General features: G+C 41.8%; 1 protein-coding gene across 1 annotated transcript in view; it reads right to left on the reverse strand.

The window, feature by feature from the left end:
• The window catches only part of GABBR2 (gamma-aminobutyric acid type B receptor subunit 2), a 1,198,492-nt gene that overhangs the window by 345,411 nt on the left and 830,504 nt on the right, over positions 1–22,577 (reverse strand). Inside the window, exon 11 of the mRNA XM_073587861.1 lies at positions 18,029–18,161. Within this exon, the coding sequence (XP_073443962.1) occupies positions 18,029–18,161 (133 nt within the window). The remainder of the gene's footprint in view (positions 1–18,028; positions 18,162–22,577) is intronic.

The raw sequence follows: 22,577 nt of genomic DNA on the forward strand, positions 1-22,577 counted from the left end.
ATGACACATATAAAATCACTGTTTAATCTGATGCAGATCTGGCAGTTCTCTGAATGCTGAGCTCTGTGTAACCCCGCCCACACCACTGATTGGTAGCTTTCTGTGTATACTGTGCAGAAAGCAGCCAATTAGTGGTGGGGGCGGAGTTTTACAGAGCTCATGAGTATGGAGGACTACATGGCAACAGCTTTACTAGTCTATCTAGTGATAATCTCCTGCTAGTAAACAGTGTTGTTATCAAAACTACAGCAAGCAGCCCAGTAAGTGATACATAACTGGAATCAGAGTCTCTGTCTCCATATTATGCTACATTAGGTAGCAAAATCTGTTGTTGACAAATTTCCATTAAAGATTGCTACATCTGTATTGTTATATATACATTCCCATAGAGTCCCTTTAACATTTCTTTTCTAGTTCCTGGCCATATTTGCTGCTTTTATGTATGAGTCCTCTCATTCGATCCTGTGTTCCATATCGCATCTTGTACATTCTGTGCCAATCATATTAACCTCATTTGCAATGCCAAAAATGATTGTTATGACCAACATCAATAACACTTTGGCTGCTGGAGTCCTGTAGCTCCAAGAACCTTAGCCATCTGGTATTAATCATGAATAACAATTTGTTGCTACAAGCTCATGATGAAGTTCTTCATGTCAATTAGCATTCAGATGCTGTTTTCCTGAGCAACAGAAGGGATCATTTCCCTTGTCTTACTCAGTCACTTTTAAAGAAATGCAGCACTTGACATACTCTACTATCTTATCCAACTGTGTATATTCTCTTTTTCAGTGAAAGTAAAGCTAATACTTGAATTCTCCATGAAATTATATGGGGGCAGCTCTCCTTAGAGCTTTCTGTGGTATCATTCCTCTGCAATGCCTCCTGGAAATGTCTAAATAAATTACAAACTGGGTGTCACAATTACTCTTGTCAGTGGCATGCATCTCTACACAGTTTTGAAGTGACAACAATGTTTAAACAGTGACAAAATGTATAGGGTTATGCTGAAGTGGCAAATAAATTGTAGCGCCCAGTTGTCAATTTATTCATATGTTACCAGGAGGAATGAAAGAAGAAGGCAACAACAAAAAGTTCTAAGAAAGTTTACTCCCGAACTGTAATTTATTGAAGAATACAAACATGCTACATGCTACAACAGACGTGTCAGGAGAGCTAAAAGGTCCATTTGAATGTGTAGATACAGTAATAAAAATTACATGTGCAAATATACAGTGGGGAAAAAAAGGATTTGATACACCGCTGATTTTGCAAGTTTTCCCACCTACAAAGACTAGAGAGGTATGTAATTTTTATAGTAGGTACACTTCAACTGTGAGAGAGAGATTCTTAAAAAAATCATCCAGAAATCACAATATATGATTTTTACATAATTAATGCATGAAATAAGTATTTAATACAATAGAAATACAGAACTTAGTATTTGGTACTGAAACCTTTGTAATTGCAGAAGTCAGATGATTCTTGTTGTTCTTGACCACCTTTGCACACACTGCTGCAGGGATTTTGGCCCACTCCTCCATACAGATCTTCTCCAGATCTTTCAGATTTCGGGGCTGTCACTGGACAACATTGAGTTTCAGCTCCATTATAAGATTTTCTGTTGGATTCAGGTCTGGAGATTGGCTAGGCCACTCCAGGACCTTGAAATGCTTCTTATGGAGCCACTCCTTAGTTGTTCTGGCTGTGTATTTCAGGTTCTTGTCATGCTGGAAGACCCATCCACGATCTATCTTCAAAGCTCTTTCTGAGGGAAGGAGGTTGTTGGGCAATACATGACCCCATCCATACTCCCTTCAATACGGTGCAGTAGTCCTGTCCACATTGCAGAAAAGCACCCCAAAGTATGATGTTTCCTCTACCACATTTCACAATTGGGACAGTGTTGTTGGGGTTGTACTTATCCTTCTTCTTCCTCCAAACATAGCGAGTGGAGTTGATACCAAAAAGTTCTATTTTGCTCTCATCTGACCACAAGACTTTCTCTCATGCCTCCTCTGGATCATCCAGATGGCAAATTTCAAATGTACCTGGATATGTGCTGATGTGAGCAGGGGGACCTTGCATGCCCTGCAGGAGTTTAATCCATGATGGCATATTGTGTTACTAACAGTACTGTTTGAGACTGTGGTCCCAGCTTTTTCCAGATCTTTGACCAGGTCCTCCCTTGTAGTTCTGGGCCAATTCTTGACCTTTCACAGAATAATCCTTGCCCCACGAGTCGAGATCTTGCATGGAGCCCCAGACCGAGAAAGATTGACAGTCATCTTGAGTTTCTTCCATTTTCTAATAATTGTGCCAACAGCTGTTGCATTTTCACCAAGCTGCTTGCCTATTGTCCTTTATCCCATCCCAGCCTTGTGCGGGTCTACAATTTTGTCCCTGGTGTTTTTAGACAGCTCTTTGGTCTTGGCCATGGTGGAGAAGTTGGAGTTTGATTGACTGTGTTGGCAGTTATATTTTATACGAGCTCAAGCAGGAGGCATTTTAACACAGGTAATGAGTACAGAGTAGGATGGCTTCTTAAAAAAAAAACTAACAGGTCTATGAGAGCCAGAATTCTTATTGTTTGGTAGGCGATCAAATACTTATTTGTTGGAATAAAATATAATTTCATAATCTAAAAATCATACAATGTGATTTTCTGCATTTTCTTTTTAGATTCTCTCTCTCACAGTTGAAGTGTACCTACGATAAAATTACAGACCTTTCCAGTCTTTGTAGGTGGGAAAACTTGCAAAATTAGAAATGAATCATATACTTATTTTCCCCACTGTATATGTACACACATAGACATACATATGTATACAATTATATACATACAATTAGAAACAAATAACATAGTTCAATATGTATTACTAACAAGCTGAAAAGCTGATACTTACTTTGTACAGTTTAGCGATAGCCTTTTTCTTCCATCACTATACCCATACATCACATATTCAAGAATGCCATTAAGTTCCCAATAAGGCAATGTATTTGCCACTAAACAAGATCCCCTCACCTATTTAGGATCCAAATGACTGCACTGGACTCATAAAATCTATTAGCATTCATGTTCTTTTCATTTATTTAGTTTTTGTTTTCATTTTTTTCCCACTTTCATACTTTTATCCTAATGTTATTTGTTTGGAGGAGAATAAATATCTTGCGTCTTATTTTTTTGTTTCTTTCCTTAGACTCTGTGGATTACACATTTTATTCATCAAATGACTTTTAGACTTAAAAAAAAAATAGCTAATTTATTTTTACTTCTGCCTAAAAATGTAAAGTAAATATTACATACATATTTCATTTAACTCTAAATACTACAAAATATAATAAAAGAAAATATGGGATCATGGTAAAGGTCGTAGACTATGGAGTTATGCATCTAACACTGACATAAGAAAGTAAAGGTTGAACCTCAGCCTCTTTATTGCAGTCATTTTTTGTACAGATATTTTCAGTACTGTAATAATTGATTCAAAGTCTAGCTATATGATGTATACAAGCAAGATCAATATTAAATCACTTGATTTGGATATTGCTGTAGTAATGAGGAGGATCAATATTATGTCCTTACCTCCACATAATCGAGCTTGCTTGCTTTACAATGTACAATAAATCTGTAGATTTTTATTTTTCAAAAAGTATTGCTTTATTTAAAATTCTTCATTTATAAAGGAATTAATATCTGTTCTTTTATGTTGCCATTATTTGTTCCTGTGACTTATTTAAATATAACATAAATGGCAAACAAAGGGTTTTGGCCAAAGAGCCCTATATCCAAGAAGTATCATTTCTCCTTGCGGAGAATGACATGCTAAGCATGTCGAGATGAGGAGACTTAAAGCTGCAATGCTCCTTTGGGAAATATGCTAATTACGCAAATTGTCTCTTCAGAGAGGAAGAGCACTAGAACTCTAGTGCCACCTATTGGAAGCAGCAATCCTAAAAGTCAATATCGACCCTTTAGCGAGCCTTGTTACATGACTTAGGATAAAAGCCAAACCAGAATCTCAAATTGCAGACACTGTGTTTCGGGTACTGCCCCTCATCAGTGCAAAGTGTGAGATCTGGTTTGGCTGGGAGAGAGGCGTCTGACTGATATCCAAGAAGTATAATTTCTCCTTGCGGAGAATGACATGCTAAGCATGTCGAGATGAGGACATTTCTCCTCTGGGAAATATGCTAATTATGCAAATTGTCAAAGAGTCCAATACACATTAGAAAGTTGTGTTTAGTCCATCATTCGACCAACAGCTACTTCTCCCGACACTTCTGTGCACAGGAGTGTTCTTCCTCTGCCTATAGTTTATCACAACTGAAACATAAGGGTCATCGGCAGTTCAAAATTAGATATGCTGGATCTTTATACACACCATCATCATCTGTTGAAGGAGAGTTGGGAGGGCCATATACACTTTGGGTTGTCAGCCAAGCCCACCGATAATAACAGGCTTGGCCAACATTCTAATGATGTGTATGGAGTCCTTAACGATTTGGGAGGACTTTAGGGTTTATATTCAAGGTCTATTCTATAAACACAAGATGTTAATAATAAGCAGATTGTAGCTGCCACTCATCATAAAGTTCCGAGAAGCACTGGAGATAGTATTTTTCAGTGCAATAAAATGTGATTTATAGGGTCTAACGAAACGGGTAAGATGTTTTGTTTTTTAGGGTGCATTCACGTGCAGCATAATTCACCCACATGAATGGAGTTGTTTTGACAATAAGCACATGGCTTTCTGAAAGGATAATTTATAATAGATGAAAATGACGATTGCTGAAAATTTTCTCCAATATTCAACCAACCCAAAGAATAAAATTTAGCTCTGCTCACACTGGTTTTATTTTAAAGTAAAGACGAGTTGTGTGCATGTAGTTTACTACAGCAAGACTAATTCATAGCGATTTACATATGATATAATAAACCATGTAAATTAATTAACCAAGAAAAGGACATTTCATTCAGCAGTTGGACTCCTTTTAACCCCTTCAGGACCTATGATGTATAGGTACATTATAGGTCGTGTTGCTCCCTCAGCACCGGAGCCCGCATCTTTCCCAGCACATGACAGCTGATTCAGGCAATTCACAGAATTGTATAACATTGGACTGAGTCAAAGGAGAATTACAATTTTTCCACTTAAATGTTGCTATGGCCCCAAGTTTTCAAATTTCAAAAGTGATGATAGGAGAAAATGGACCATACAATTTTCTACTTTATTTTACCTGAGTACCCGAATACCCCATCTGTGGTCAAAAACTGCTTTTGAGGCACTTGCAAAGCTCAGAGGGGAAGGCGATCCATATTGGAGTTCAGATTTTGCTGGAATAATTTGAGAATGTCAAACCATTGGAAGAGCCCCTGAAGTGACAGGACAGCAGAATCCTCCCATAAGTGACTTCATTTTGCAAACTACACCTCTCAATGAATTCATCTAGGGGTGCAGTGATCATATTGACACTATGGGTGTGCCACAGAACATTACAACATTGAGCAGTAAAAATGATTACATTTTTATGACAAAAAATTTGTTTTAGCCAAAGATATTACATTTTCACAAGGGGAAATGGGTAAAAATAACACCAAAATTTGTTACACAATTTCTGCTGAATGTGGAAACACCCAGTATGTGGCTGTGCGGAACTGCTTAGCCACACAGTGAGACTCGGGAGGGAAGGAGCACTATTTGACTCTAAGAGAACAAATTATTGTAAAATAGTTTGCGGACTCCATATACAGAGTTCCTAAAGCTGGACTCACACATAGCGACTCACCAGCGATCCCGACAACGATAGCACAGTGACGCCGAGCGCGCGGTGTCGCTGTGTTCGTTAGTTACCAGCGCGCTGATGCAGGGAGCTGGTAACTAATGTACACATCGGGTATCCAAGGGACGTGCATCCCTTAGATACCCGATGTGTACGTTAGTTACCAGCTCCCTGCATCAGCGCGCCAGTAACTAATGTACACATCGGGTATCTAAGGGACGCCCGTCCCTTGGATACCCGATGTGTACGTTAGTTACCAGCAGATCGCTGGTCTCCCGCCTGTCACAGGCAGCGATGCGTGCTGGCCAGCGGGAGACAAGCGACCAAAGAAAAGTCCAGAGGTTTCCCAGAGCGATCAGCGATACCAGCAGGGGGGCTGGTCGCTGATCGCTGTCACACACAGCGATCTCGCTGGTGAGATCGCTGTTGTGTCACAAAACTTGTGACTCAGCAGCGATCTCGCTAGCGAGATCGCTATGTGTGACGGGGCCTTAAGTGCCAGAAGACCAGAATTCCAATTCAAGTAACAACTTTTTGGAAATTACACACCACTTGTAGTTTATCTACAGGTGTAGTGACGATTTTGACTTCATGTGTATTTTTCAGAAACAGGCAGCAATGGATATTGCTGAGTGAAAATTGCAAATCTGCCAATGTGGTTTCTGTACATCGTACTGCCCTTATATTGTAGTGCCCATACATTGTGCTCAACCTCTGCATCTGGAGATATGGACACCGTAAATTAAGCAGACTCATCGCTACAAAAATGCCAAACATGGACATTACATGTGATTGTTTATGCACACTGTGGGGATAAGAAAAAATGGGGGCATTTGGATTTGGAAGCACAAAATTTGCTGGATTTCTTTCAGAATGCGAGTAGCCATGGCGCTTTTCCAGAGTTTTGGCGCTACCAGTAACTTGGAAGTCCCCTCTATTTTCATTGAAAGATGACAGACCTGAGTGGGGACTTTTTTGAGTTGAAACTTTTATTGGATACATTTTAAAACATTTGAGATCACATTAATCCTGCGCTTTATGCTGAGCACGTATCGCATTTTTCAGACTATAAGACACACTGGACCATGAGACGCACCCCAAATATTCAGAAGGAAAATAGAGAAAAAAAATAATGTGTCAAATGGGGGTCCATCTTAAAGTCTGAATGCAGCTTACTGGGGGGATCGGCATTCTCTGGTGGAGCGTGGTCACAGGGGGTGTTCGGTGGTCCGGCGATATGACTCTCATCTTAGACTGGTGTGGCAGGTTCTGCGGTGCTAAAGGTGCGGGGGCTCCGTCGACATTTTCTAAAAGCCCAGTGCCTCCGCACATCCATTGCTGTGATGCGGTGGTCTCCGGGAAATCCCATCCCAGGCTGGTGCATCAAGTTCGGCGGTGCTTTTTGGTGCGGGGGCTACGCCGGCATTTTGTGAAAGCCCGGAGGCCCCGCGCATCCATTGCTGCGATGCGGTGGCCTTCGGGAAAATGGCAGATTGAGATTCTGGCAATGAGATCTCATCCCGAGATTTCGGGAGAGGAGATATTGGTGCTGAGATCTCATCTCATCAGATTTCGGGACGAGATCTAGTTGCCGAGATCTCAATTTAAGCATGTGCCGCACCGAGCGGCCATTTTCCCAGAGGCCACCGCATCGCAGCAATGGATGTGAGGGGCCTCCGGGCTTTCATAAATATTTTGTGCTAATTCTTTGGTCCTGCCACCAGTCCATATTTCAATATATACAGTAAGTCCTTTGAGCTAATTGTGTGGTCCAGCCACAAATCCACATTTCAGCATCTAAATCCTTTGTGCTAATTGTGTTGTCCAGCCATTAGTCCACATTTCGGCATCTAAATCCTTTTTGCTAATTGTGTGGTTCAGCCACCAGTCCACATTTCATTATATCAATCTTTTGTGCTAATTCTGTGGTCCAGACAAACTATCTCGGTGATACGGTGCCACACAAAAGGTTGATACATAAAATGAGAACAATGGGGATAGGGGAAAATATGTGTAGGTGGGTTAAGAGCTGGCTCAGGGATAGGAAACAAAGGGTGGTTATTAATGGAGCACACTCGGACTGGGTCACGGTTAGCAGTGGGGTACCACAGGGGTCAGTTTTGGGCCCGCTTCTTTTTAACATATTTATTAATGACCTTGTAGGGGGCATAGAGAGTAGAATTTCAATATTTGCAGATGACACTAAACTCTGCAGGGTAATTAATACAGAGGAGGACAATTTTATATTACAGGAGGATTTATGTAAACTAGAAGCTTGGGCTGATAAATGGCAAATGAGCTTTAATGGGGATAAATGTAAGGTCATGCACTTGGGTAGAACGAACAAGTTGTATAATTATGTGCTTAATTGTAAAACACTGGGCAAAACAGTCACTGAAAAAGACCTGGGTGTATGGGTGGACGACAAACTCACATTTAGTGGCCAGAGTCAAGCAGCTGCTGCAAAGGCAAATAAAATAATGGGATGCATTAAAAGAGGCATAGATGCTCATGAGGAGAACATAAATTTTACCTCTATATAAGTCACTAGTGCGACCACACTTAGAATACTGTGTACAGTTCTGGTCTCCGGTGTATAAGAAAGACATAGCTGAACTGGAGCGGGTGCAGAGAAGAGCGACCAAGGTTATTAGGGAACTAGGGGGTCTGCAATACCAAGACAGGTTATTACACTTGGGGTTATTTAGTTTGGAGAATCGAAGGCTTAGGGGTGATCTTATTACAATGTATAAATATATGTGGGGACAACACAAAGACCTTTCTAATGATCTTTTTACTCTTAGACCTGTGACGGGGACAAGGGGGCATCCTCTATGTCTGGAGGAAAGAAGGTTTAAGCATACTCACAGACGCGGATTCTTTACTGTAAGAGCAGTGAGACTATGGAACTCTCTGCCATATGATGTTGTAATGAGTGATTCACTACTAAAATTTAAGAAGGGACTGGATGCCTTTCTTGAAAAGTATAATATTACAGGGTATATACTCTAGTCTCCTTAATATTGCGTTGATCCAGGGAGCTAGTCTGATTGCCGTATGTGGAGTCGGGAAGGAATTTTTTTCCCCAATGTGAAGCTTACTGTTGCCACATGGGTTTTTTTTGCCTTCCTCTGGATCAACATGTTAGGGCAAGTTAGGATAGGATATGGGTTGAACTAGATGGACTTAAAGTCTCCCTTCAACCTTAATAACTATGTTACTATGTTACTATGTATCTCAGCAAATAAATACTGATTGTTAATTTAGTGACAGGTGACTGACAGGTCTGGGCCTAGAGTTGTGAAACCGCTAGTTAAAAGAGGGGAAAGGTACATCCAACATGAGTGGCAAAAGGCAAAGTCGTGGTGGAAAGGGGAACAGGCTTGGTGTTTGAGGTGTACTTGGGTAGGTGGTAATTTTACTGAAAGCTCTACTGAACAAACACCGGCTCATCCTATCCAAAGACAACTGATAACTTTGGTTACTGGATGGGATACTTGATTCCCTTTATTTGGCAGCTGCACAGCAGTACGCCTTGTAGATGAGGGCCAGAAAGAGCATTTGCTCCAGTGGATAGCATGCACTGAATCAAGTGGACTCCCCTCCTCTTCCTCCACCTTAACAAACACAGTACAGTCCTCAGAGGTGTCACCCCAATTACCCTTGTTTCTCCCCCCACATCACTCTCCAACCGCCCAACTGACAGTGGGGAACCACAGATGAGCGAGTGTGCAGAGCTGGTCACACTTCATTCCATGGGCATCAGAGGTCTGCTCCAAAGATTCACAAACTGAAGAGTAGGAAAGTATCTGCTCCGATACCCAACAATTTTTTTCAGTTAGATCTGGAGCCAGACGAAGTAGGGTCCGAGCAGAATCCAGACCCTTGTCATCAGACGTTTAACCCCGGAGTGAAGCCACCATGATGACAAGCACTTCATTATCAGCCACAACTCTGGCTGTGGCCAGCAGCAGTTGTGGATGTGCAGTTCCCAGGTGCGGCAAGGGTTGCCTAGCCTGATCCTTTTTTGAAACTGCAAAGGAGGACCCAACTTACATTATCTGCCAAATTTGTAAAAAACAACTCAATAGAGGCAAAAATTCCCATACTTTGACTACTACATGCATGAATGGGAGAAGGAAGGATCAACATGCATTAGTCTGGGAATGTCACTGCTCTAAAATGAGGCATAGTGGGCCTCGCCAAACACTGGCCGTCCCATCAAGCAAATCTGCTCCTTCTTCCTCTGGCCATATAACCTCTACTTGTTTACTCTATACAGTCACGGTGAGAGTCTGTCAGCTGTTAGAGAAGTGGATATGCTTGCTGTTTTTTTAATAATCTCAGACCCTGAGTACACCACGTTTTTCTCAATCAACCATAACATCTCTGCCTGCACCTCACTCACAGTCCAGCAGTTTGTCATGTATACCTTACCCCACCCTCTCTAAGCACAGCAGCCAGCCTTCGGTCCCGCAGTTGTGGTCAAGTAAAAGATGTTTTCCTCATACACAAAGCTAAGAGCTTGAACTTCACCATCTCCAATCTGTTGGCCACGAAAATGCTGCCTTTCCGCCTGGTGAATACAGACAGTATCCAAAAGCTGATGGCCGTTGCACTCCCCCATTACCAGTACTTCTCTAGGAAAGCTGTGCCTGCACTACAACAGCATGTCGCAGACAACATCACCCGTTCCCTGAAAAAAATCTATGTCTGCCAGGGTGCATTTCACCACTGACACTTGGACAAGAAAACATGGGCAGGGGCGTTTTTTGTTGCTGACTGGGCACTTGGTGATTCTGGTAGCTGTGGTGGCAGGCGGGAAATGGGCTGCCTCACAAGTCTTGAACACCCCAAGGCTTGAGGGACAAACTTCTGTATCTAATATTTCCTCCACTGCTTCTGCCTTCTCCACCTCCTCTACGGCCTCCATCTGTGTTCTCAACCTCTCCCTTAATGAGACACGTGTTCCAACACTGCAGAGAGTATTCCCCTCACCTCTGTACTGCGCAGCCAGGGTTCACTGCAATCAGGCAGTGTTTAAATTAATATGCCTTGGAGATCACAGTCACACAGCTCAAGAGTCCGAGTCCGAGTTTGAGCTATGGCTGTCTCCACTGAACCTAGAACCAGGGAAGGCCACGTGAGAAAATGGAGTGAACCTGGTGGCAGCCCTACACTGAGGCAACCTGACACACATGCCTTCTATGGCTCATATCCTCAACCTGGTGGTACAGCAATTTCTCCGCCACTATCCCAGCCTGGATGCACTGCTGAGAAAGCATGGTCACTGTGCTCATTTCACCATTCACACCCCGTGAGTCATCGACTTGCATCGATACAGAGGTCTTTCGGCCTACCGATTAACCGGTTGATATGCGATGTGCCGACATGATGGAATTCCACTCTGCATATGTTGCAGTGATTGTGGCACCAGCAATGAGCCCTAGTGCAATATATCACTTTACAAAGCCTGTGCTAATGCAGTACAGATGTGGAGCAACCCACGTTAGCAGAGTGGGCACAGATGAAGGACCTCTGCACCTTTCTGCACATTTTCGAAATTTCTACTAAGATTGCTAGCGCTGATGATGCCGTCATCAGCATCACTATTCTGGTCATCTACATGCTGGAGCACACTTTGATTAGTCTGAGGGAGGAGGTGGTGGTCAAAGATGAAGAGGAGGAAGTAGTGGAGAATGCAGAAGGTATAACAATATCTCTATGTTCCAGACTGTCCTTGCAAACTCCACACTGACACACCCAACCCTTTTCTGCAGGGGTTTTCACAAAGAACCCATTACCTTCCTGTATTCCGTTTCAATAATAAAAGGCCATGGCAGGTTTTTTTTAATCTGCCTTGACAAATAGCTTATACAAGACCAACAATCACTTTTATTCTGCACTGCAACCACAGCTACTCCTGTGACTGCAATGCATTCCTGCGGCCTCAATATGCTTCTTAGCACATCCTGGTGGCTACATAAGGACCCTCGCATATGACCCCGGTCACTGCCTCTCAGGGAGTTATCTCTTCTCTTAACATTTTTTATGCTTCTTTTTGCAACCCAAGAATATTAGTGAACTGAAGCCATTGTCCATAAGGAATAGGCAAGATTCCATAGGAATGATATGAGAAACTGGTATAAGGTTGTGAGACTCATGTCGGCAGCAGGTCATAACAACCAAAAAGTGAATTGGTAAATACAAAAGCAACTGTCATAAAAGGGTTGAATAATTCTGAGACTGCAGTAGTCAGTTAGGGCTCGTTTACATTGCTGTATATTCTCTTATGCGAGACAATCGGACCGATTATGCTAATGACACTCTGACAGAGTTTGAGCTGAGTGTCAGTGCACTGTGCTCTGATTTTTCACAAGAAAATTTTAGCACAGGTGCAGAAAAGATGGAGAATGTAATTTCTCGATCTTCTCTACTGACTCTGCCAGAGTACATCGGACTGCACTTGGATGACCTCTGAGTGCTGTCCAATGTTTCACGTGCATCAATAGACTTGTGGGTGAGTGCGATCCATATAGGCTGAGCTTGCAGCATGCTGTGATGGTTCATTCATGCTGAATCAGCTTGAGAAAATTGTCGGAGATCTGCACTGCCCCATAGTATAACACTGGGCTGAGAACTATCCGATAAAATATCAGATAGCACTCAGCCTTATTATACGCCAGTGTGGGCGAGCCCTAAAAGTGACCTTTTTTTAATGGTTTTTTTCTTTGCTGACCTTATAAAATTATTTGACAGCATTGAAGGCCTTGCAGATGTGGAGAATATGTAACATTATTTGGATGAGCTTCCTATAATTATAAACAGTAGAAACTACAGTTTATTGTTTCAAGGGTGAAATAAAAAAATTATGGAGAAATGTTTCTCTTTTTAGACATGCTCTTATGGTTGCAGCTTTAGCTATTGAAAATTAGATACTTTTCTTGATCCCTGTCTCCAAAACTGTTATGTTTTATATAACATTACTACTGTACATGGGAGTTACAAAGATTCAAATATAATAAGCAAATAAAAATGCAAAATTAGAGCAAATAACATTGTATTAATGCATAGTGTAGTATGGCGCATGGAATGACTTGTACAATCTTATTACACACATATTAGTTTTAGAAAACTAGCCATAGCGAATGTAGAATAAATATCAATTATTAGACTAATTTAATATTCTATGTGGTGATTATGATAATAGGAAAGGGAAGATACTTGAATATTAATCTGCAAAAAATGAAGCCGATTTGTAAACATCCTAATTTATTCCTGGAAAATGCAATTATTTTAAATGTTGGGGAGGTCACTGTGAGACTGAGAAAATCAGTTATATAGAAGTAAAGGATGGTTTTGACAGATGGAAGTAGGAGTTTTGGCAAAAGCATACTATGTAGAGATAAACTTGCTAATGCGGGGATGAAATCACAGCGGCATACCATGTAATTCTGATTTTTCTTGAGCGTATTACAAAATAAAACACTTTAAAAGTACAAACAGAATTAATGAGCACATTTTTACTTCTAAAATTTTACTTTTAGAAATCACTAACTTTATTTACTACACTTTACGATAATTGCATTTTTTATATTTTCCCAATATTTCAGCAAAAACTTTAAACTAACAAATCTTAATAAGGGCAGTTTTACACTTACCGTATTTTTGCGGGCCGATTTTGCGGCCCCAATAGCTTTCTATGGGGCTGCAAAATCGGCAAGCAAAAACTCAAAGGTGCGCTATGTGCTGTACGGCCATATATACGACCGTGAAAAAATATCGAGCTTGCTCGATATTTTTCACGGCGTACGGACACGGCGCCCATTTAAATCAATGGGGTCACAAAACAAATCAGAAGTTTGTTTTTGCGGCGCGCTGTCACGTCCGGTTTTGCGGAACGCCGTTTTTTTTCTCCAATACTATTTCCATAGTATTGGGAAAAAAAAGGCTATTCGCAAACATTTTTTGCAGCCCGTTATTGCGGTACACCACAAAAAATGCCGCAATATGGCCCGCAAAAGCGAGCTGCAATAACAGACCGCAAAAAATGCGGTAAGTGTAAAACCACCCTAAAAGTACTGTAGATTTGCTCCTTAGATACAAACATATCAGCAAAACCAAAGAGCCACTGCAAACTCTTCACTGTTTTTCCTGAAAAATTACCACAAATATACATTTCCCTGGTACTGTAACTAACCCCAATTGCTTAAAAAGGCCATGACTTTAGTATCAGGAGAAGCCATGTGTTTGACCATTATTAATTTGTCCCATTTTTGGTTGCACACTATCCAGTGAGAATCCTGGATCCTTCAATTTAACAATGATGGTCAGAAATATTTATTTAACAAATTATATGTTGGGATATTTGTTGAACTAGTTTGTAAGCAAAGCATATAACTAATTGGATAGTAGTGATAAGAAAATCAGCTGAAATTTGAACTCAGCAAATTGCACAATTTTGGCTTGAAAATACAATTTTAATTTGCCTCAAATTTATTCATTGATAATCGAATTTGGTGGTAAAAATACATTTATGCTTTGAAGTCTTTCCAGAACCCAGAGTTTAATGAATGTTGTTATAAAAAAATATATATATATACTTGCCTCACCCCACCCCTCGCCTGTCCTATTGACGCAGCTCTGAGCCCACCATCAAGTTACTTCCAGCTTTCTTCTTTTGGGCTCTTACTCACTGGAGAGAAATACGGATGAGTGCAAAAAAAATCGGATTGCACTCGGACCAATGTTATTCAATAGGTGACATCTCATTTGTGAGCTTTCTCTCAGGCGAAATCGGACTGAGAAAAAAATCACAGCATGCTGCATATTGCTGCGATTCTCGGACGAGACTCGCCAATGCAAGTTAATGGGTGCAAGAAAAAAATCGTCCAGCGCTCGCACCATGCAAGTGCGGTCCGATTTTTACGCATCGGTGTCCTTTGAAAAGCCGGCAATTCATGTCCGGCTACTGTAAAATCACACTGACAGCTCACAAAACAATCGATGTATACACCATATATATACTGTATATATATATACACACATGTCAGTGACACACACATATATATATAATATCTATATATAATATATACATAATTCATATACTGTATATTATATATATGTAATATATATAATCAAACATAATGATCATGTAGCCACTGGACGAACGCGGCACTTTTTTCTATATACATGCACTTTATTTTAGGAGTACTCTCCAATATTGGATTGCATGAGGGTGTTTAACATTAAAAAACGCAGTAAGTGTATGGAACCATATAGATGTGAATTGTTCGTTATGTCGAACTTCCATTAAGATATATATACATTTCTTCACGACTAGACCTTGTTTTTCCTGAACTAACTTTGTGTGTTCCTCAATTTGTCTGAACTCTTTTTGCTCTTTTTGTTTGGTTTCAGGCACCAACATTTATTTATTTTTAATTATGGATTATTTCAATAAAAATCATTATTTTACATGTCTTCTTGAGTAGACACTTCTTGGTCGTATTGTTAGCCCAGTGGCTACATGATCAATATGTTTGATTATTCTGTGAAGTGTTGCCCTTCCTGTGTTTAGGGAAATGGGCTTGGGTAGTATGTTCATCATGTAATATATATATATATATATATATATATATATATATAGAATATATACATATAATATGTATGCAATATATATCTAATATACACTATATATACATAATTTATATATACATATACAGTGGGGCAAAAAAGTATTTAGTCAGTCAGCAATAGTGCAAGTTCCACCACTTAAAAAGATGAGAGGCGTCTGTAATTTACATCATAGGTAGACCTCAACTATGGGAGACAAACTGAGAAAAAAAAATCCAGAAAATCACATTGTCTGTTTTTTTTTCATTTTATTTGCATATTATGGTGGAAAATAAGTATTTGGTCAGAAACAAAATTTCATCTCAATACTTTGTGATATATCCTTTGTTGGCAATGACAGAGGTCAAACGTTTTCTGTAAGTCTTCACAAGGTTGCCACACACTGTTGTTGGTATGTTGGCCCATTCCTCCATGCAGATCTCCTCTAGAGCAGTGATGTTTTTGGCTTTTCGCTTGGCAACACGGACTTTCAACTCCCTCCAAAGGATTTCTATAGGGTTGAGATCTGGAGACTGGCTAGGCCACTCCAGGACCTTGAAATGCTTCTTACGAAGCCACTCCTTCGTTGCCCTGGCGGTGTGCTTTGGATCATTGTCATGTTGAAAGACCCAGCCATGTTTCATCTTCAATGCCCTTGCTGATGGAAGGAGGTTTGCACTCAAAATCTCACGATACATGGCCCCATTCATTCTTTCATGTACCCGGATCAGTCGTCCTGGCCCCTTTGCAGTGAAACAGCCACAAAGCATGATGTTTCCACCACCATGCTTTACAGTAGGTATGGTGTTTGATGGATGCAACTCAGTATTCTTTTTCCGCCAAACACGACAAGTTGTGTTTCTACCAAACAGTTCCAGTTTGGTTTCATCAGACCATAGGACATTCTCCCAAAACTCCTCTGGATCATCCAAATGCTCTCTAGCAAACTTCAGACGGGCCCGGACATGTACTGGCTTAAGCAGTGGGACACGTCTGGCACTGCAGGATCTGAGTCCATGGTGGCGTAGTGTGTTACTTATGGTAGGCCTTGTTACATTGGTCCCAGCTCTCTGCAGTTCATTCACTAGGTCCCCCCGCGTGGTTCTGGGATTTTTGCTCACCGTTCTTGTGATCATTCTGACCCCACGGGGTGGGATTTTGCGTGGAGCACCAGATCGAGGGAGATTATCAGTGGTCTTGTATGTCTTCCATTTTCTAATTATTGCTCCCACAGTTAATTTCTTCACTCCAAGCTGGTTGGCTATTGCAGATTCAGTCTTTCCAGCCTGGTGCAGGGCTACAATTTTGTTTCTGGTGTCCTTTGACAGCTCTTTGGTCTTCACCATAGTGGAGTTTGGAGTCAGACTGTTTGAGGGTGTGCACAGGTGTCTTTTTATACTGATAACAAGTTTAAACAGGTGCCATTACTACAGGTAATGAGTGGAGGAAAGAGGAGACTCTTAAAGAAGAAGTTACAGGTCTGTGAGAGCCAGAAATCTTGATTGCTTGTTTCTGACCAAATACTTATTTTCCACCATAATATGCAAATAAAATGAAAAAAAAACAGACAATGTGATTTTCTGGATTTTTTTTTCTCAGTTTGTCTCCCATAGTTGAGGTCTACCTATGATGTAAATTACAGACGCCTCTCATCTTTTTTAGTGGTGGAACTTGCACTATTGCTGACTGACTAAATACTTTTTTGCCCCACTGTATATATATATGTGTGTGTATATATATATATATATATATATATATATATATATATATATATATATATATATGTGTGTATATTTTAATGCCTTCAAGACCCTAAAAAGAATCTAGCAAAATGGCACATCTGAATTATTGGTGAAATTTGAAGCAAATTTGATTCATATTGAATCGTTTTGCTCATCTCTATTGGGTACCATAGGCATTTTAGAAAATGGAAACTGGCTGAAATTTAGTATTCATGTATTCAAAGCGCAAAAAATAGTGCTTTTTGTAGTGTTCCAGTTTGGTTTATAGAAACTAAAATTGAATAAGCTTTCACAAATGTAATATGACATGACCATCATTATGAATGGCGCAATGATCAGTTTTCAAAACTAAACCAAACAGTTGTAATACTATTGAAGGTGGAGTGCTGAACAGTAGTAGAGTACATTCAATTGTGATCAGTCCTTGATCCAAAAAGTGTTGTACTTCTTTACAAATATTCAACCATGCAAGAAATAATATGGACATATGAACACTCTCCTATACACCGCGCTCATACACCTCCTGTATGAATGTGAGTCTGTAAACTCTACACAATACAAACTTTTAACACTTTCTTTATTGTATTACGTGAGATAGCTACACACCATCATACGCGTCCTGAATTCACTGTATTGGCCATCACACAGCATGTGGCAACACATCTCTGCATAGAAGCTACAGAAAAACGTCCCAATTAAAAAAAAATTCTTTACAGTACTGTTGTCAGGAGAAAAAAAAGGTCATCTGCTCTGGAAAGTAGAAATGCTAAGCACAATGTAAAATAGGTAGCACAGTGTATGACTCATTCAACTGTACGGAGTTTACTAACTATATAGTCTTACAAGGGTGAGAAAGGTATAAAAACAGCAGACGCAGAATTACTTACTGTGCACAAAGTTTCAAATGTTTTTGCTGATACAAATGATCCATCAAGGCCAAACAGAAATATTGATGCGTAGGATAACATTCCTCCAAGGATAATAAGGTTGTTCATGTAAGGACTAGACATCTTTATTAACCTGTCGAAGAGAACACATACAGTATATGCTGGATGATGAAAGAAAATAGCACTTCAATTATACAAACAGTGGTCTAAAGCCCCCGTCACACACAGCGATCTCGCTAGCGAGATCGCTGCTGAGTCACAAGTTTTGTGACGCAACAGCTACCTCACCAGCGAGATCGCTGTGTGTGACACCTATCAATGACCGGCCCCTCTGTCGGGTATTGTTGATCGTTGTGGAAAGCCCTGGTCAATTTTTTGATTGCTGCCAGACCAGCGATCAGCGAGCTGGAGCGGCACTTAGAAACCCGCTGTTTACCTTGGTTACCAGCTCCCTGCACCAGCACGCTGGTATCTAAGGTACACAGCGACACGCGCGCTTGTCGTCGCTGGTGCTGATCGCTGGTGAAGCTGCCTGTTTGGCAGCTCACCAGCGATCATGTAGCGACACACCAGCGATCCTGACAAGTTGATATCGTTGTCGGGATCGCTGGTGAGTCGCTATGTGTGACGGGGCCCTAACAGTCTGTTCTAACTGTCTACATATCTTGTATCTATTTATTTAGCTATCTAATATCTACTTATAACATCGGTCTAATATCTATTTACCTATTTAATATTTATCTATTTATCAATCAATTAATCTACTCTAGTATCTACTTATCTATCTATACATATCCCTATATAATATTTATTATCTTTCTAATATTCATTTGCTTATCTGTCTGTCTGTCTGTCTGTCTGTCTGTCTATCTATCTATCTAATTCAATTTAAATACACATTAGTTTTGCTAAAGCAAGTGTACAATAGGGATAGGGACTGTGGTGATAATGGGTAGGGATTGTATGTGTAGGGTTAGTGGCCGAGCTGGGGGGGTGGTCCCTCTCTTCTCACCGCGCAGAGATAAAACAGAGACAAGATGGAGGCAGATTCTGGGTGCAACAGGTCCAAGTTTATTTCACTTGCCATCCGTCTGACGGCCTCAGAGCACACCGCACTTTCTTTACCTCACGGCCCTCTGTTTCCAGGGCCGCTTCTTACACACCGTACTCTGTACTGGGGACGCGTGTGTGTACACCGTCCCCTCTTCACTCATCGACGCTCCTGACAGGTCCGTCACTGTGGCCGCCTTAGGCCCATAAACCAACAGCGCTTCCACTGATCAGTCGTCGTGTCAAATACGGTGTCTCACACCCAGTGCCTCGTCCCTTCTGCGGTTCTTCCTGTCAGGACCACCCCCCTGACGTTCTCTCTCCTCAGTCCCCCGGTTTAGAGTCTCCTCACAGCGCACAGACTGTCGCAGTCCTCCTGTCACTGGAGCTCCCCCTGGGGACTGGAACCTTCTGGAACCCTCCCTCAGTATTTATAGCTCTCCCGGTCCCCTGTGACTGTAACCCCGCCCCCCATGACCAACGGTTTCTAAAGCCCTAAGCTGTTGTCAAGTCCTTTGCTCACACTCCTCCCTGCCATCTAATGGTCAACCCAAGGTACTGCACGTCCACTACACTTTCCTAGCTGTTTCCCCACTGTAATAACTGACACCTACCTACACTGTGCAAACCTTTCCTTCTTCACTCTGACTAGTCCGTCCGTCCGTCAGGTCACCTTCCCTACATATGAACGATGGTACAGCACATCCAGGGTGGGGGCTATGGAAGTCCATGGCACATTACAGTTCTTTTTCTCGCAGCCTATGGCATGCGCTCACATATTGTGCTGCTATCTCCACCGCACTCTCTTCGTCTCCCAGCAGGATAAATGTTTTCTCTTCCTCCTTCATGGAGTTTAAATTTGGGAAGAGATCAGAGAGTCTCCTGAAGTGAGGGTCCCTCAATGCTGAGTATTTGGTTCAGTGTAGCAGGAAGTGGGTCTTATCCTCCAGGGCCTCCAGGTCACAGTGTAGGCACAGTCTGTCCTCCCTGTGCTTGCAGCTCTGTCTGTGCTGGCCGGATGCGATGGCAAGATTGTGGACACTGAGTCTATAACAGCTCAGGATATGGTGGTCTCTGGGGTCCGGTAGTTTCTATAGACATGGAGCCAGTCTGTAATCTGTCTGTGGACTCTGGTATAAGGTCAGTTTCTGTGAGGTGATGACATTGTTCCTCCAGTTACTGACATACCTCTCTAGGCCCTCATCTACCATCAACTTGATTCTGGCTTTTGTCAGGCTGCTGTGATTGGTGTCCTGGTCCAGTTGGCTTTGGGTGTGCTGTTTTAGGGGTCCTGGTTTGTGTGGATCACCTATATATTGCAGGGCTTTATGGTGACGGCAGTTTGGATTGCTACTATGTAGGTGAGCCCAAAATGACAGCGCCCTCTTCAGAACAGCTAAGTGTAGCGGGAAACAGCTCAGACAGACAGGCACTGTTGGAGGTGACCTGATGAACCTGGAGAAGGTGCTTACAGAATTCCAGGTGGAATATTTCTGTAACGCTGGAATCCCACCTTGACCAGTCTGGGTATGTGTGAGGACCCCAGACTTTGCTGCCATATAGGAGGATTGGGGTAATGATGGCATCGAAGTCAGACTCTCACTGTTGGCTTCAGAAGGTAGAGTTTCCTTCTGATGGCATAGAATCTTTTGCAGGCCTCATCCTTCAGGGTCTCTATGGCTTGTTTGACTCCTCTGGAACATCATGATGTTGGTTTTCTTTGGGTTGATCGGTTGTGCCCATGCAGAGCTGAATTTCTCTAAGATTTTCAGGTTGTCTTGGAGGTCTTTTTCTGTTGGTGACAGCAGCAATAGGTCATTTGCATTCAGCAAGAATTTCGCCTGGGCAGATTTCAGAACAATGGCCAGCTCATTGATGTAAATGTTGAAAGGCGTTTGACTTAGGTTGCAGCCCTGTATGACTCCGTGGCTCTGCTGGAGATGAGCTATTCTTCTACCATTCACATGCATGCTGCAGCCATTCTCTGTGTAGGAGCTTTTGATGACGTTATCATTCCTCCTAGTCTGCTCTCAAGCAGTTTCAGAAATAAGCCCAGATGCCATACTAAGGCCTTTTTAAAATCTACAAAACAAACGTATATCTTCCCATGCTTTGTGTTTGGTTGTGGCTCTGAACGAGGCTGTGCATCGTGTAGATGTAGTCGGCAGTGCCATGGTTTGGCATGAACCCTGCTTGACTTTTGCTGAAGATGTTGTGCTCGATGAGGAAATTAAGGATCCTCTTGTTCAGGATGCTGTTGAACAGTTTTCCCAGATTGCTACTGTAACATATGCCTATGTAGTTGGCAGGGTCATACCTGTCCCCACTCTTATGGATGGATGTGACCAGGCCTTGGTTCCTGTTATAAGGGAAGTAGCCAGCACTCAGCACAATATTGAACAGTTTAGCTATTCCTGCCTGAATTCCTGGTGGGCTGTAATTCACCATTTCTATTGGTATTCTATTCTGGCCACTGCCACTGGCTTTTCTACACCTTATGGAAGATATTTTCTGTGTAACTTTCTGTAATGTCGTTGGTGTATCCAGAGGGTTTTGAACATTTTTGGCTTTTTAATCCATTGCCTTCAGTTTTTCTTCTTTTTTCAGTTCTAGGCTTAGAACTTCCTTCGGGATGTCTTTATAGAGGTCTCTGAAGTACTGAGCCAGATGTTGCCATTTTGGATCTGTATGTTGTTTTTCTTGCTTTTTGTGCCAAAGTGGCTCCATAGTTTCAAGAATGAGTTGTCTAGGATGGTGTCTTGGAATTGATTAAATGTGGTAGAGATATAACTCTTTCTCCTGAGGATTGTTTTGTACTGCCTTTGTATGGTGTGTAAAGCAGCGGCATCCACGCTGTGCATAGATGAGGCAGTGACCCAGCAAGTTCAAACAAAAAAATGTGTTTAATGTCCACAAAAAAAACACTCACAGTGCACAACACGCTGTACCCTCCGGATCGCAGCCGGGAAGCAACAAAACAGTCCGAGGCCAGTTGCCGTGTGCGACCACGTTTCCCGGGTATGAAAGGGGTGCCAGACCTTGGCTCACACAGGGAGCTCTGCAGACCAACTGCTCTCTCTTTGTGCAACTCAGAACTGACACATCCAAACCCTTTCTGCAGGGTTTTTTTTTCCTTTGTTCAATCTGTGGCCATAGGCCACTTATAAGACCTGGGCTGGAGGAAACGGATTGGACCCCACTACCTTCCTGCAGTCCGTTTCAAAAATAAAAGCCCATGCTGGGTTTTCCTGAATAAACTCCTTGGTCCAAATAACTTGACCAGGCTCAAACTCACTTTTATTCTACCCTGTGAGTCACAGGCACACTGCTGCGACGACAGGGCACTCCAGCGGATCTAATATGCTTCTGAGCGCATTCTGGGGGACACACAGTGACCCTCACATATGACTCCGGCCACTGCCTCACAGCTGTCATAGGAATCCCTCAAATGCAGGTGGTTGGGGTCTCTGTATTTCTTGTTTGAGGCTGTTCTCAGGAT

This window comes from Dendrobates tinctorius, unplaced genomic scaffold, assembly GCF_039654945.1.
Source record: "Dendrobates tinctorius isolate UK_male_01 unplaced genomic scaffold, ASM3965494v1 ptg000102l, whole genome shotgun sequence".
In the NCBI taxonomy this organism is placed as follows: Eukaryota; Metazoa; Chordata; class Amphibia; order Anura; family Dendrobatidae; genus Dendrobates; species Dendrobates tinctorius.